At 37.5% G+C, this 17024-nt stretch overlaps 2 protein-coding genes across 5 annotated transcripts in view; one reads left to right on the top strand and one right to left on the bottom strand.

Moving 5' to 3' along the window:
• Positions 1–17024, bottom strand: part of LOC117155148 (coiled-coil domain-containing protein 137) — a 97750-nt gene that overhangs the window by 75765 nt on the left and 4961 nt on the right. For 3 of the 4 annotated variants that reach the window (XR_013059707.1, XR_013059709.1, XR_013059708.1), the window contains exon 4: positions 16767–16977. Coding sequence is in view for 1 of the 4 variants with exons in the window: in XM_076623264.1 (XP_076479379.1) it covers positions 16768–16977 (210 nt within the window). In the remaining 3 variants the exon portion in view is untranslated. Of the gene's footprint in view, positions 1–16597; positions 16978–17024 lie in introns of those variants that run through there. The other variant, XM_076623264.1, reaches the window with a different exon arrangement.
• Positions 14964–16630, top strand: BORCS5 (BLOC-1 related complex subunit 5). The gene is made up of 2 exons (XM_033330790.2): positions 14964–15732; positions 15810–16630. The coding sequence occupies exons 1-2, from the start codon at positions 15419–15421 to the stop codon at positions 16303–16305; spliced, it is 810 nt and encodes a 269-aa protein (XP_033186681.1). The 5' UTR covers positions 14964–15418; the 3' UTR covers positions 16306–16630.

Here is a 17024-nt window from a genome sequence, read left to right as displayed (position 1 = left end):
TTAACACGAAACGATAAACAGGTAGAAGCAAACATCGATCTCGATCGAGACTAGAGGAAAAGTCATGAAACTACTGGCACAAACGGACACGCGACCGCCTATTATTTTCACTCAGATTATCGCTCAGATAAGCGTTATCACGAATATTACTTCTCGAACAATCGTAACAATGAACCAACGCAAAAAATGAAAACACTCCAGGTCGGTATTTATATTGTTCCACTTAACGATCATCGTTCATCGTAACAGAGCGCAATAACGCCAAGTGTTTACTTTTTTTCTTGTTTGTTTTACTTGAACGTTCTACGTTGACGTAAACCGCATAGACACTGAGAATGTTTACATGTTTGTGGACATTTTAATGCACGAATACGTATAAATTTTCAAAGATATGTAAAATATTCCTGGAGCTGTGCATACGTCGACTGTTGTACTTTGAATATTTTACGTACCTTTACAAATTACAGTAGCGACCGAACGTTTCGAATCTTTCAGAGAATAAAATTGTATTTCGCGACAGCAACGAATGAAAATATAATCTACGATATATAACCTGCAGCACATGACATACGTGGTGGTGAAAGACGCGTAATGTATACGGATATCAACTTTGAGCTTTATATTCATTGTGTGCGCTTCTATATTACTTTATCAATCTTCATTACCATTAATTACGACTAAACGACGATTATTAAATAATAACAAAATACCAATCTCTCCTCGGACTCCTTCTTAACTCGCGCTCGTAAAACCTCCAATTAGCAATAAATGCGCGCAATTTAATCGCGCCAATGCAACAACACGAGAAACAAGACTGACGCTTGATCATATTAGCAAGACAGATAGGAAAATCGAAAGAAACGAATATACCGAAAAAGAAAGCGAGTACGAACCGTGATTCGATGTAAATTCGGCTCGATTCGTAAACTTGGACGAAAGGTTGGATCCGGTTTTTCCAGGGATCACTGCAGCACGCGACTCGGTGGACGCGTCGATGCACCTGTTCACGATGTTTCGGCGCGGTAACGATTCGATGCCCGGAACTTTGATTCGCGCGAACTATAATCGGGTGAAAGCAACGCGGCGCGAGCAAGCACGTGGCAGCAGTGTTTTCGGGAGACCCGTAGCAAGATAATGTTCACGCGACGAGAGCTCGCTGCTCACTGACGCCGCGACGCCGAGCAGGGCGCCCTTTCTCCCCCCTCCCCCCAACCCGCAGCTCCAATCCCCCACCCCAGCAGCCAGCTCGCGTAGAATAACTCATCGCCAACGATGGCTTCGAATTGTTCGAATAAATCGGAATCTATTGGGAATATTTTTCACCCTTCTTCCTTTTTCTGTTGCACTTCTCGGTTTTATTAGTTGCAGGAGTGGGAGGAAGTCGCAGTGTATTTTTCGTTGTTAAACGCCGCGATTTATGGTAGAAAGAAATGGATGAAAGGCAGGCCTGGCTATTGATAATTTAGATTTAGAATTGGATTTATCGGAAATGGTCGATACTTTATAGTGAAAGTTATCAAATTATTGCGTCGATTGTTAGACTGCGGATTTTTATTCGTCCACAAGGGGGGAGGGAAAATTTGAAGGTTCGAAAATACATAGAATGCTGTTCATAGCAATAAGGTATTCAAATTATCATACCTATTATAATCCTCTATCCAGGTTTCAGATTTTTAGTTCTATTCCATTTCTTTCATTCTACTTAGAAGGTTGTGAATTTGCATAAATATTCGTAGTCTGGTTACTATTGGACATTGGAGAAATGTTTAACAGTTTCTATTTCTATCTTGAATGACAATTTGTGGATCAGGGTTTGAAATTTTACATATAAATAGAACATTCCGTACGATTTCCATTTCAGAAAATTTCTAATCCTCATCGACAAATTATCATTTAAGATAGAAATATATATATATACACAAGTTATATCGCTATCCTCTTTGATATGCATATTTTTCATGTCAGATATGAATACAAAAGCTCGTGGTTAATGAACGAGCGATGCAAAAATTAACAAAAGTGTACGTCACAAACGGTATAAATTCATTAAATTGCGAAAGAATATTTAATTCTCCAATTTCAAGGATGGTTCGTCTAAAATCCATGTTTTCGATCAAAGAAAATAATTACAACCCTCGCTGAACGTGCACGAGCGTGAAATGAATTTTTTTACATGTACGAGTAGTTCGGTGAGACAATATCGTTAATATATTTCTTTCTAATACCACTAGTACACATACACTGATATTGCTGCTAATATATAAGGAAGATAAATACAGAAATCCGTATTTGATTGATTCTCCTAACACAACGTTCGTCAATACGCATCTTCCTACACAGATAACGATTTCCTCGAAATGAATTTGTATTTCTCCTGGAAAACCCTTAGACGTTTGGCTGTGCGATGTAGACAACACCTTGACAAGCGTCTCGGAATATTTTCAGAATAATTTCTTGAAAGCCTACAACGAAACCATACAGACACTCCTCGCCACGAACAATTAAAACTCTGCGAGAAGAATCTGAAAGAGCGAAGGAAATCCTTGATTTCCTTGAAATCCTTGCAAGCTTCGCTGGCATATTCGTGCAAACAATATCAGCTGCATCCCCTAACTCGACAATTCTGCTCAACTCCCGAGTGAACCGAGACAATCTCCGTCGGTATATCCAGTCGCGAGTCGTTAATCAATTTAAGCTCGCAATCTCGATCGACGAAGAGGCACGGAGCTGATGATTCGGCCGCGTAATTAATACCGGAGCGGTTGTTCTAGTCGACCAGCACCACCGACGATGAGATGGAAGGAATAACTCGAGTCCGGATGACGATTCTGGCCGATCGAAACGCGACTCGAACGGCGAGAGCTGGTAGTAAATGCAAACGGCTTGACCCGAACGACGAAGATCGAATCGAGACAAGACACGTAGCCTGCTCGTCGTGTCTGCCTCTCTCTCGGGCAAACCTTCTTAAACGGAATGTCTACTCGAGCAGGGGCCGGTGCAAGAGTGCAAGAGCCGTACAAAGGAACGTGCAAGATCGAGCTCCCTGCACGGTTGCAAATTCAATTACCAGCTGGCCATTAAGTGCCATGCGATCGAGACGTCTTGCGCTCCTCGCGTTTCTTCTCTTCTTTCTCGATTCTTCGTGTGTTATTCCTTTGTTCTTCTGCTCGACGATTCATGATCGTTACGTGCGAGTTACACCGGGTTCGTGTCTTTTTCGACGGTTGAAATCGGACAAAGGACGACAGCCTTTCCGGGGGAAAGAACGCTTTTCGAAAGGGGTTTCCTACCAAAGTGATCCGACTGTGTTTCGTACTGTTGATATTCGCTCGAGTGATCAGTTCCTTGTCATTTTATCGCGGTACACGTTTCCAAGAATATCGTAAAAATTACTCGTACGAATTAAAAAAAAAAAAAAAATACTCGTACAAAAGCTACGACACATGTATTTATATAGGGAAATAGGGGGATGAAGAACTACTTGATTGTGGTGTAGATTTAAACGAAGCTAATAACTGGACTGTGGATTTCTATGCATTTTTGAAACGATAATTAATAATTATGATAATTGGAAGAAAGATTAAAACGTACGTAAATCTATAAAATGTTTGATGTAGATCGCTTATTACGATATACAGGTGATGAAACAAGTTTCCACTTAGATTCCATTTCTTTAATTACGTTCGTGAAAGTGTGAAATACAAACATCCGCAAACTACTAATAACGCATAATGCGCGCTTCTAAGAAACCGCGAATGAATTTATTATTCGATCTGACGCATGATTATTTTTTATTACAGGCGTCACCATTTTTCGATGAATGACTGAATTATGTTCCTCGAGAGAAGAATTTCATTACATCGGCTGTACCAACTCCATAAATTATGAGTCAGCATTTAGGCACCGTTTCAAGCAGTATAATAGAGACAGAAGGAAGAAAGGAGTAGAAGATGCACGAACGACAGATTCTTATGCTGATCTGCCAGGCAAACAGCCCTAAGCGGCCAAATTTTTGACCGGTTCGACGAAATTTTAATGTTTGCTCAAACTAGTCTGCATACCAAGCAGCGATCAAGATTCCCTACAGACGTTCGAACGCGCACTGCGCATAAACTTTGCGAATTTTACCGCGATCTAATCTTACCAACATTATTCCGCTCCAATAAAAGTATTTCACGTTGCTTGGGATTCCAATTAACGATAATCTCTTTGGGTAACTTACACCGGTTCCCGAAAGTATCTCGACAATTATTGCGTGTGCCATAGAAAACATTTTGGAATTTCATTAGCGCTGTAACGAGACACGACTGTGATAATTACATCGGTCAGCTTCGAAACTAATTTGGAAATGCTATACAGAACTTACGATATATTTATCGCAGACATATATTTAATAAAAAAATTAGTATACCACGTAGCAGAAATTAGTATGTATAATAAGCAGCATCGACAGCCACTTTAACTATATAGCAGATGTTAAAAATGGTCCCACTGAATACCGAAGCTTATCAACCCTTTGAATCCGAGGAATTTCGACGAAAGCAAAAATTTCCAAACAAATATTTATTAATTTGATATGATTCAGAAGCCGCCAATCAACGCGCAGCCGCAGTATCGGGACCAAGGTCGAGTTCCTCCCTACATTTCATACCTAAATGATTAAAATAAATAATTACCCAAGAAAACGGCGAATAAACAGTCGCTGGGTTCGATAAAAGTATATCGAACGTATATATGCGTCACTAAGATTCAAAGGGTTAATATTAATATTTCCAGATTTGTTGCAAACTGTACCGAAATAAACGTGATAATCGAGTCTCGTATCAGCGCTAATGAAATTTCGAAATATTGCGTATAACACACATGATACATTCGTTACAGACGTTCGCAAGTGTTGGAGTAGTTTCGTGGGTCTGTGCGTGTACCGGAGCGTTGTATGAAATTTTCCCAACAAAAATCCCAATACGAATTCTTGTTGTCTTTTGAGAACAAAATATAAAAATCACGGCGTATACCGAAAGAAAGGAAGAAGATAATGGGAACCGCAATTAAAAGAGAAAGTTACCAATGGATAAAAATTTTCCCAGCCAGGTTTCGTCACGTGAATAAACACGGTGTTTACGTTCGTTAAAATATTTTCTGGAACGATCCGTTATGAAAATTGACACACTGATAACGCTGGATAAGAATGAAAAAAAAGTTTAATCTCACTAAAGCGGCAAATGTATTAGGAAGGAGAACAAGAAAAGGACAAGAAGGAAAGTATCGTTCGATAGATCTTGGAGATAAAAATTGTAAGTAGAGGGAGGCATGCGTTCTTTCATTGGTATTCGCAAACAATCGTTCGATTATGATTATTTGCTATTATGACACGGGTAGCAATTACCACGGAATTCTACCGTGCGTGTAAATTTCCGCGAATCGATGATAAGCATTTAGATCGAGGAACGTTTCAAGAGAAATCGCTTAATTCTTCATACCTGACATCTTAAAACCGAGTCGACACGTAAATGTATGTCTGCTTTTATAATATTTGTATAATATCGATCCAGATATGTATAGGGTGTGAAAGTTAAAACCGACATTTTTGTATGTAAGCTGTTTTCATTGTCCTGGCGCTCACGAACATCCCCTGCAAGTTGTACCCACACGTTTTTCCATATGCTACATTGCACGAAAGTAAAAAATGACGAAATTGGAAAAAAGAAATTTTCATAGTCGTTCTATGTAAAAGAAAACGTGACAAGCTTTACGAGAGTATTTACATATGGAAATGGATTTTGTAAATTATTATTTCGTACACATATAGCATACACATTTAACAGGGAAATTATTTGATAGTATACAGGGTAGTTGGTAACTGGTGGTACAAACGGAAAGGGGGCGATTAATTTTTTTACAAATCTACAGTGAGATCCGTTATAACGAGACGTGATAAAGTGCACGCGTACCGAGCGAAAATTCACAGTCGATTTTCTCGAAAACAAAGCCTCGAACGAAAAATTTTTATTCTATATTTTCGACTTCTTTTTTCGCGTAGAATCACCCCCTTTCCGCTTGTACCACCAGTTACCAACCACCCTGTATAATAGAAGATATAATGAAAATTCGACCAACGATAAATACAATTGCCAGACAAAATATTTACGCATTGCTGTATTTGTTAATTAATTAATTACGTTCAAGAATACTAAATTTCGTGTCGTTTCGTAGTATTTTCATACGATTGCGCAAGACACTACAGAAACGAAATATAGAAGCTGATAAAAACCGCTTTATCGAAAAACGGGGATACGTGTAAATATTTTGTTGCAGCCACTGTATGTTGACCTGACACGAAAATTACTAAAACAGCAAATTCATAAAGAATCGATAAAAACGCTCGTGTTAATGAATCAGACTATGCAACATCGTCGTTCTTATATCCCCAAAGCATTTCATATTTACGCTCAAAATCGACCTAAATGTCAAAATTCTTCACCCATCGACCACCAAACAAATAAATTGATAAATAAAGATATTCCCGCCTTCAATTTTTAAATTTACTCGTTCCCACTATACAGAGATCCTCCAGAGACAACCAGGAAGAATTCCCAATGAACTTCTAGAAAGGATGGAGACCATTGTCCGTTCGCTGGAGAAAAAGGAAAACGAAGAGGAAGGAATCCTTCGAGCAAACGGAATAAAATCGTGATTCCGATCTGACTGTTCGATAGCGGTATCGCGTTTCGAGCTGTAATCTCTGGTGGATGAGACAGGTGGATACACATCGCGACTGTCTTTTTACGACAAAATGTCGTCGTCTCTCCATCCTTTTTCTTCTTTTTTTTTTTTTTTTTTTTTTGATGACGCTACCTCTTGAAGTTTCGCGCTAGACGCGCAGGGATACGAGCAATTTAAATTTAATGCCGCCTTTTATACCCCTCCCCTATGCCACGCGCAACCCTTCACACGCCCTCTCTTTCTTATTCCTCTCTCAACCCCATATTCGCTGATCGTCTCTCTCTTTCACGCTCTCTCATCCTCCAACGTCGATGCGTTCTCTCCTGACGATCTTTATCCGGAGATTGCGACTTCCAAGGGAGCAACCACGACCGCTCTTTAGGTTTTTAAAAGAAGAGACTTTGCCGGTAGCCGTCGTCGATCCACCTAGATATCGCTGTGTCAACTCTGTCCGACAAACACTCGCCTTGACCCGAAATTTTCATTTTTATTCCAACCTGCCTTCCCAACGCACGTGCACCGGCATCATGGGCAAACGATATGGCATCCTACGTGAGATTTCAACGCGGAAATCGCCTCTGAGAGACCTCGGGCGGATGCTGTGAAGCGTGACGATGCTCTCCGAGATTACGGTGTTTCGGTGATTTTAGGGTTTATTGGATTATTCGTCGTTTTGACGAGTTTCGGGGCGGATGTTGCTTCTAAGAGTCGAGAAGATCGCAAAGAACATCCGGAAAATTCGTGGTTGTGAATATTCAATGAACAATAAATCTAGTGGCTACGGAAAGCTACGTATTAATTAATTAACTTGGAGAATGTTAAATTTCGTGTCATTTCGACTGCAAAAAGTTGATGATAATTTCTCGGCTGGTTAACGTAATAGAACATAGAAGCTTCTAACCTAGCGATAATCATTGCTACTATCGACTGTGGAAACTATAATTTTTGTTTGACTTACGTTTATGTTGCTCGTAGTCTAGTTTCGTTCGACGATATTTCAGATAAGCTGTCGTCGACGACGATAATTCAAAGTTAGTTAAATAGTCCAAGGTGTTCAACATTTGAAGGAACGCGTGTCGACGAAATTGACCGGGACTAGAAGAAATGTTGCAGAACGTTTGTCACAGAGAAAGAATTCGGCCCGACGTGGCAAGTTCCGGAGGAAGAAAAATTCGTCGGGAAACGAGATTGTTTATTCAAACGTGTCCCAGTGCCGGAGAAGCCGGAACGAGGAACGAAACGCTCCTTTCTTGAAATTCGCGTTACCGTGCGCGCGATTAATAAATAACTGGCGAAAGAAGGTAACGCGTATCGTTGCCCATAGAAAAGAAAAACGATCGCGCGAGAAATGGCCGCGGGAACTGCCTCTATTCTCGCTGATTGCGAATAACTCTGTGAAACTGCCCACCGACACGTGAAACGCGTCCAAGAAGTCGCGTTTTATAAAAATAACATGCACGTGCCAACAAACAATAACGCGCTAATCAACTTAAGATAAAAGTTGACGTAAAAAACACAGAAGAAAGAGGAGGATAAACGATTAGACGATGAATTAACAGTTTATCATTCCTTACAAAAAGGTATAAGAGGTTCTTATACGTGGAAAATATTATCGAATTATACGCTGGCCGTTTCAAAGAATCGCAAGAGATTGCGCGCGTTTCATTGAAATTCAAAATCATTTCGTTAATAATTGAATTTCACGTTTCCCAGCGAAAAATTGTTGTGAAATATTTGAAAAACGAAAAAGGAAATATGATCAAACATCGGAGTGAACAGTAGGAGAAAAAAGAAGCGGAAAGAAGCAAAGGGAATAACGAAAATCATAGAACAAACTAAAAGCATGGAAATTACGTATCGCGATTACGAGTACACGCGTAATTTCAGTAATCAGCGCAAGCACCGTTTTCGTGCAAAAAATGTTACTAGAATCGTGGACGATGTAATAACGTGCAATTTACCTTCGTACGATGGCAAACACTGTTGTTACACGTACAGCGTTTAACCACTCAACGAGCCGTTTATTCCGATAAAATTTTTCTTCGTTGTACCATTAGCCTGCAGGAGAAGGTTGACGTTGCTTAAAAAGATATTATCTGTTTTCAATTTGATAAACCAACAGCTACTTGGTCAGTCACGAAAGAGAAAATTTTCATGCATAAGCATGTATAAGTATGTATGAGACATTTTGAAATTTTATTTTTATCGTACGTAGCTACGGCCATCAGGATTAATAATAATAAAGTTTAAAGCCAATTTGAAAATCTATACATCTAAAAGTCACAGCAAACATTGCAAACATACGCTTGGTAAGAAGTCAGTGTATGTGTGCAATATACGTATGTATATGTAGGATATGAGCTCTCAGGTGATTTGAAGTTGATCAACTCCACCTTTTATTTTTTTTTTTTGTTTTTAAAATTTTTCAAATACATCATTCGTTGTATAGGTACATAATTAATATTCAATTTGAAAGTTCATTTATAACGAGAAGATAACACGGTTAATAGCAAAGTACAAGGAGAGCTTGAACGATTGTTCGCCACTTTTTTCTGCTTCAATTTACAGAGTTACGTGGTGGCTGTGCCTTCTGAATGGCTTCTAAACGACTCGATTATCGCTAAAGATAGCCCGATTAAATATTAATATCGTTAATACGATGAATAATTAACTGTGCAAATATCTGGATGATCCGCGCGAAGTTTATAATCACGTTAAATATCCTATAACTTTCGTACACGTTTTCAGATTGATTCGAAATTGTACGAGTACAAACATCTACAAATGTTTCACACAGGACGCGTAATATGTTTGTAAGAAGATTCTGCAAGTGTTTGTGTGCATTTGTGAACACGGGAACAAAGATTAGATAGTTATAATCGGAGGAAAAATGGCAACGATACGAGACAGAAAAGAAAAGCTCGCGACAGTCGAGGAAAATAACAATTTTTCAGATTCTCCCCGTGCCCCCCCCCCTCCTCCTTGCTGTATGTATATATCGCGAGATTGTTCCGAAGCAGAACGAAATTCCGCGATGAATTATTCACGAGGAATATCCCGGCCACGAAAACACCGGTCAAGTATATTTTTTTCTCTTTCCTTTGCCAGAAACGTGAAATTAAAAAACCGGACCACGAGCTAGAACGCGTCAAGAAGTTCGAAATTTTCGAGAATTCAGGCTTGTACCGCGTCTGGCCGTAACTGTAGCAACACTCGAGAGGAATATTGGAATCTGAAACAGCTTGCACGAGACATCACCGCCTTATGCATGCATATTCCATTTGCTCTCGTGCCTCTTGGCGTAAGTTTGCGCGCAATACCCGCTGCTATGATATCGTAATAATGAGTCAACAGATTTCTTCTAAATTGTGCGTTTGGAACAGGTCGCGCGTTGTATCACGTTACGCTATAAAATTGATGTCTTTCTATCGTCTGTAGTAAAGTTACTTCAATACCTGTGATAGTATGCATTTTTCTATCGTCTGAACAAGCTGAAGCTTTTATATCGTCGTTCCACGTCATTGCTATTTCTTTTTTTTTTTTTTTTTTAATATGATGAAACACATTTGTTTTATTCTAGTATGGATAGTAAGTACATTTATGTAAGTTGAAATTATCTTTGATTTTTCTGTTTCGGGTGAATAGAACAAAGCGAGTCATTTGGCAGCCATTAACAATGACACATGGTGGGAAATATACAGGGTGGTTGGTAACTGGTGGTACAAGCGGAAAGGGGGTGATTCTACGCGAAAAAAGACGTCGAAAATATAGAATAAACATTTTTCGTTTGAGGCTTTGTTTTCGAGAAAATCGACTGTGAATTTTGGCTCGGTACGCGTGCACTTTATCACGTCTCGTTATAACGGATCTTACTGTAGATTTTTAAAAAAATAAAAAAAATAATTAAAAAGAATTTTTATTCTATATTTTCGACTTCCTTTTTCGCATAGAATCACCCCCTTTCCGCTTGTACCACCAGTTACCAACCACCCTGTATAACAATTTAATGGTAAAGATCGTTGCATCAGGGTTACCCTGTATTTTCTTCAAATATAATCAACATGCGTGGCAAATTGCAACACTCTTTATCGATCTAATAACTGTCTAACTTAAAAATAAAAATCGACTGAAAGCTTCTCGAAATAGATATGTGTAAATAAGATCTCTTAACACTAGAACTACCATACCAGTCAAATCGACTGGTTTTACAATTTTATTTTAAAATTCTTACTTCATGTTACATCTTTTTCCCGTAATGATGTAATGACTTTCGTAACGATAATTAAAAGAATAGTATAATGAATTTTATTTTGTTTTTTATGTGTTCATAGTTCAAAAGAACTTTGTATCAAGGCTACTTATACCAATACCAGTCAAAATGTAATAGGGTCCTGCAATCTGTTTATCGAACCCCAATTAACCAGTTTCCTCGTTTTCTACAACTTGCCACACGTTTTTCAAATTTTTACCGCGTATCGTTCAATATGATGATATCACTTATCAGGAAAATTCCGGACCGATCACTGGATCGCTAGATTGTCAACACTAGAAATACCACAGCAGTCAAAATGACTGGTTCTACAATTTTATAAATGTGTCAACCCTCGTTTAGGTCGATCATGGTCGCAGATGGACTAATAATACCAAAAATGTTCCTTCAGTAAGAAAATAATAAATTGAAAAATATAAAAATATTCTATTATTATGTATTTTTTAAAGACCATATTTATCTATATATTTAACTATTGGTAGTTCTTGTGTTAAAATTATAGAATCTTAAAAGACACCCAATAACGATTAATTCCATCTTAATCAAATAATATAGGAAGCATAAAAAATGATTCAGATGGAGAAAACTATTTGAGAAAGCCAAGTATCCTAGAACCTCGGAATATCAAACAGGAGGAAACGATCTTCCCAAATGAATATTTACAAATGTATTATTTTACAGTGTATTTGCAAATTACCGAATTTTTACGCTGCCAGGGGACAACAACGTGGAAAGTTTGGCTGCGGGGCCCGTATTTAAAGAATCATGGTCCGGCGTTTCGAATTCGTGCACACTCATTTTACGTCGATAAGAAACACGACCGACCATCCGTTTCCATGGTTGTGTCGTGGTCCGTGAAGATAATGCTCGGATACGTCAATAAGTTAGAAAGTGTTCGGTAACGAGTGCTCGTTAAAAATCACGGGAAGCGACGAAGAGGAAGCGCCGCGATGAAACGTGAAGCGTGTCGCGCGTTTCATAGAAATTTCTGTATATCTGTTGTAACTGCGTTTCCGATCGCTTTTCTACTCGATACATGGGAATCGTTATATCAACCGGACGCTTAGTTGATACGCTACTCGAATACAAAATCACTGGCTTCGTATTCTTTTTTTCTCTCTAAAAGCCGCGGCGCTTTCTAAATGACTTCCGATCGGCCGCTGTTAATATCGAAAATAGCGACGGCGAATCGCGACGAAAGTGGAAAGCGAATGCTCGAAGGTCGAAAATAAACGTATCAGCTGTCCATCATCATCCACTAAATTCCAACATTTTATCGGATCTATGACTACCTTTTTCCATGCTGTCTGTTTCTCCGTGAAACTGAACGTTTTAACGATACAATGAAACGAAGAATTCGGAATTCGGTTAGAAAATAATTCTAACCCCCCCCCCTCGATTCGAAACTGAAAAGAACCAGAAACCTTGTTCGTGCCACCTTCGTGTTTCTTCGTTTAATTAAAATTATTTTCACCTTGCTTCGTAACAGCCTGTAGCATATAACTTTACTGGAGATATAAAACGAGCAACTTCAAGTGTTTCGATGTATCTTGAAAAATGGAAGAATGCCAGGTAGGGCATTGTAACTAACAAGGGAGGATCGCGAAAGGTCCGGCTTCGGCTTGGATGAAGCTTCGCAGACTTGAAGAACAGCCAAAAATAGGTACGTACGTACTTTTCTCAGCGAAACCTCTACCTAGATCTCCTTCGCCCAAGTCCTCATCCAATGTTAAGGTTGTTGTGAAGATTTCAAAGGAGGTTCAGGTGAAAATTTACACGAAAATTTCAACGGAGATGAACTACGCATCTACTATTTTTCCCTATTCTACGAGTCTACGAAATGTTGAAAACAACAACGTGAGTTTGCGCTCGCCATCCATATACAGATGCGCTAGTTACAATAAATAGTAACTAGAAGATAGTTCTAGATACAATCGATAGATTTAATCGATAGGTTTAAGATGTTCTTTTGTTTTTATCCCTAGCCCATGTAAGAAAGAGCAATAAAGGTTTTTCGGCTCAGAACGGTGTGATAGATTTATAAAAAGAATAAAATAATAGCTATTGTGGTCCTATCTTTAAATACAGAAATAATAACAGCTTATGGGCCCAGGTTATTATTTTATTGAAAATATTATTAATAATAATATCGAGGAGCGCAGAAGATAACCTAGAAAACAAAAAAAAAACGTGCGTGATCGATGATTCAGTGTTGAATATCATAAGAGCGCTTTATCGAATATATAATAATTGCTTACGTGATAATACAGTTATCAAAAGAATATAAAAATGTCAGGCGGGGCGAGTTTAAGTATTGGAAAGCTAAATAAAGAAAATTACGATACATGGAAATTGCAAATGGAGGCAATACTCATTAAAGATGACTTGTGGGAATATGCGAATGGTTCAATAATTGAACCTGAAGCAGCGGATGAAACCTCTTTAAGGAATAAAAAGGATGGTAAAGCCAGAATCGATATTATTCTTACCATGAGCTATGTCATGTGAAGCATTGCAAACCTTCACATGAATTATGGAATAAATTAAAGGAGGTTTACGAATCCAAAGGACCTGCAAGAAAGTGCAATAAAGGTTTTTCGGCTCAGAACGGTGTGATAGATTTATCCAAAGATAAATACAAAAATAACAACACGAAATTTGATCCAAATCTGGACCAAAGAGATTTCTCACATCGCATAGAAAATGTACATACTTGTAACTTTTTGTACGAAGCAAATATCGATAACTGCGTTACTAATAATTCCATTATAAACTAAATCCTATGAACGAAGAAACGTTACGAAATAAACGGAAGAGAACATAAGAGAATGTAAATCGTGAATCTTCACGAATACGTAATAGTCGTACGGGGCATAACACCGAATGGCCGATAACTCTGCGATTCAGCGGCGAAGAAAATGTCGTTCGTTGACATATAAACGCGATTGCACAAGAATTCGCTTCAGCAACGCGAACTTCTGGTGTCAGGCTTAGGGAAAAATGAAGCCTAACGGTATGCACGGCGTCACGCCGAGAATCAATGTAAATTTAATGTTGATATCTTTGGCGAACTTACACGAGGCGAGGAAAGTCTGGATAAAATCCAAACCTGGTATATAAGGATCGTTGCACCCATAGTAGAATGTGAAAATTTCCATGTTGCGCAATACCGGCCAATATTACGGTTTAATAAAACCATGGAGCGAATCTTTCAATATATTTAAATTATCTCGTAGAGATTTTGTTGAAAAGGATAAGACAATTTTTTTTTTCTTTTTTTTTAGAAGATTTCTTTGATTTGGATAAGGATAAATTTTGCGGTTCGTGGAAATATTAATGGGGTATCTTTTTTTTATATATTTAACGAAAAGGAGATGAATACTCTTATCTATTTTTTGTGTAGAAAAAAAATAGATATGAAAAAAAAGGATTATTATCTATTCATAAGGCAGCTGCAACGTGTTTGGCTGTTATCAAAGATTTAGGCAACACTTGTCGGAAATACGAAAATGGAACCGATAAAATCGATGATCAACCGTGTCAGCGGCCCAGCGATTTATATATCGCTGCCCGAGCGATAATAAAACGTATGTTTGTGTTAACAGCTCTTACTAACTTCCAGAGAATAAAGTAAACGTTAAATAAAGTTTCGAAATATACAGCGAAAACAAAATCGTGTACTCGATGTACTGCAGCTTTTATTCTTTAAAATATCACTCTTTTGATTTATAAATACTATTTTGTTAAAATTAAAAATGGAAAGAAATTCGCTCAAAAATAAAAGAAAAAGAAAAACATATAATACTTACATTCTTCTATATATTCTATCCGTAAAAATTATGTCAGGAAATTATGTTATCGAGCAAAAACAATTTCCGTGTTTTCAACTTCGAGAACAATTTTAACAGATGGCGTCCTCGCCGTAAGAACAGCCACGACACGTGAAATCTAGCCGCATGAACAATCAATGATTGAAAGTAAATGACTTTTTGACAATAGGAGCGGAAAACTGATATCGGAGTGACTGTATTATAGCGACATTCGATACTGTTACTATTTAAGTAATATTTTACAACGTAATCAAGGCACGATCAAAGATTTATTATGCATCGAAAAAATTGTTTTTATCATTGTTAATTATTATGAACTTCCTTAATTGTGAGATGAACAAAAATGTACACTTCGAACGCGGCGTTAATTAAAACATCATACAAGAACGAGCAACGTCAAATGGCCTTAAATCTAACATGACGATTATTGATATAATTATTCCTGACATCAACTGTCTGTATCGTTAATGACAAAATAACCGTACGAAATTTTCATTGTGGAGACAGATTAATGTAGATTGTTAGAGAAGTGTGTATATATTTAATGTGATTTTTACGAAAGAATTAGAGGAAAATTTTAAAAGAACCAGATAGGATGGGATCGGAACAGAGCTCTCAAGGTGGTACGCACAACGCTAGCGCTAACAGGACAAGAAATATACCATTGAGACGTGGAAAAAGTGTACCAAATCGTGAAAGAGTACCAGAAGACACACCACCGAGATGTACCAGTCCTGGTGCAAGCATTTGTTCGGATTCTGATCTACCATATATATCTTACACTGTGAATAGACCTATTGGAGATTCACCAAAGATGACAAATAAACAGTCACAGCTATATAGAGGCAAAAGTTTTGGTGGGCAAGATATATCTAGACGTAAAAATAGTTTAAGTTCCAGTAGCTACAGGTAACATATTATCTTAAAAATTTATTTTTCAGTAATATATTTTATTTGAATAATAAATTTGTAATTTCTAATTACAGAAAAACTACCTCTGATAAAATCCATAACATAGTAGTAGTGAAACCAGCTATGCAAGATCCAACAGCTGACAAAGATCCTGATCTGGTTAAATTACAAAGTATTCCCATGTTCCTACCTATCATGCGTGGCACTCTCAATTTGCCCCCAGGTGTCAGAGATCCGGAGGTGCTGGAAAGACTCAATCCCATTGGTTTGTTTAACCTGTGTGCTAGGTATCAACATCATCTTAATACTAATGCTCAAATGATCGCAGCTGAACAATCTACTCTATGTATCAACATCGAGCCAGAAGTGACAAAGATACTTAATTTAGCAACAGAAAGGCAAAAAAAGTTTGCCAAGTTTGCTGAACAACTGAACAAAGTACACGAGCTTAGTAAACAACTAACCAAATGTCATTCTCTTCTGAATCAAACTCTGGAAAGCCTTGAAACTTTGAACAATCTTTTACCAGTAGAGGATAGATTAGAACCATTTGTATGGACTACTGGATAAAATCAATGTTAAAGAGTATATTGAATGGTAGCTTAAGAAAATTTATAAGTACACTGCACTGGTGCTAAAAGATGATCTGAATTGACTCAATGCAAGAACTGTTAGAAATTTGTTCTGTTTCTTTTGTTAATAACAATGAATCTTTATTACTAGTCCCTATGGAAGAATTTTTAGTACCTATAAATGTGTTGCACAGAAATCTTGACTATGAGAATATATATATATATACATATATACATCTATTTTCATGTTAACCCTAATAATTGTATAATTGTATAAAAAGAATGTGATGTTTAAGTTCAAAAATACATATATTATGAAAGAATTGTACATTTTATTAAAATAAAAATAAACAAATTCGCGATTACAACAAAATGATTCATAGCATCCTAGTCATACATCGATATAAAAAACTTATATATAAAAACACAACATTTCATAATTTTTAATTATTTACATACCCTAGTTGTTAACGTCAGCCGACCGTTGTGCTTTTAACATTCTGTATGCTGCTATGATATCACTTTGCTGTTTTTCTAACTGTCTCCTTTCTCCAACTGGTAGATTCTTGCGTTTTCCTGACTTATCTATGGCTCTTGTTTTCTTAGTCCCCATTTTTGTCTTCTCACTCTTTTTAAGTATTGAATGAAGAAGCAGTTTCTTTTTTCCAGGCTGTAACAAAAAATAAGCGAATATTATTAGCATTATATAACTAAAAA

This window comes from Bombus vancouverensis, chromosome 12, assembly GCF_051014615.1.
Source record: "Bombus vancouverensis nearcticus chromosome 12, iyBomVanc1_principal, whole genome shotgun sequence".
Classification (NCBI taxonomy): domain Eukaryota; kingdom Metazoa; phylum Arthropoda; class Insecta; order Hymenoptera; family Apidae; genus Bombus; species Bombus vancouverensis.
Note: the sequence above shows the minus strand (reverse complement) of the source record. Positions and strands in the feature narration are given on the sequence as shown.

What these genes read in the sequence shown, in the direction of transcription:
- BORCS5 (XM_033330790.2), top strand. Translation starts at nt 15,419, where the DNA reads ATGGGATCGGAACAGAGCTCTCAAGGTGGTACGCACAACGCTAGCGCT. An exon ending in TTAAGTTCCAGTAGCTACAG is followed by an intron (nt 15,733 to 15,809) that starts GTAACATATTAT and finishes TTCTAATTACAG; the next exon opens with AAAAACTACCTCTGATAAAA.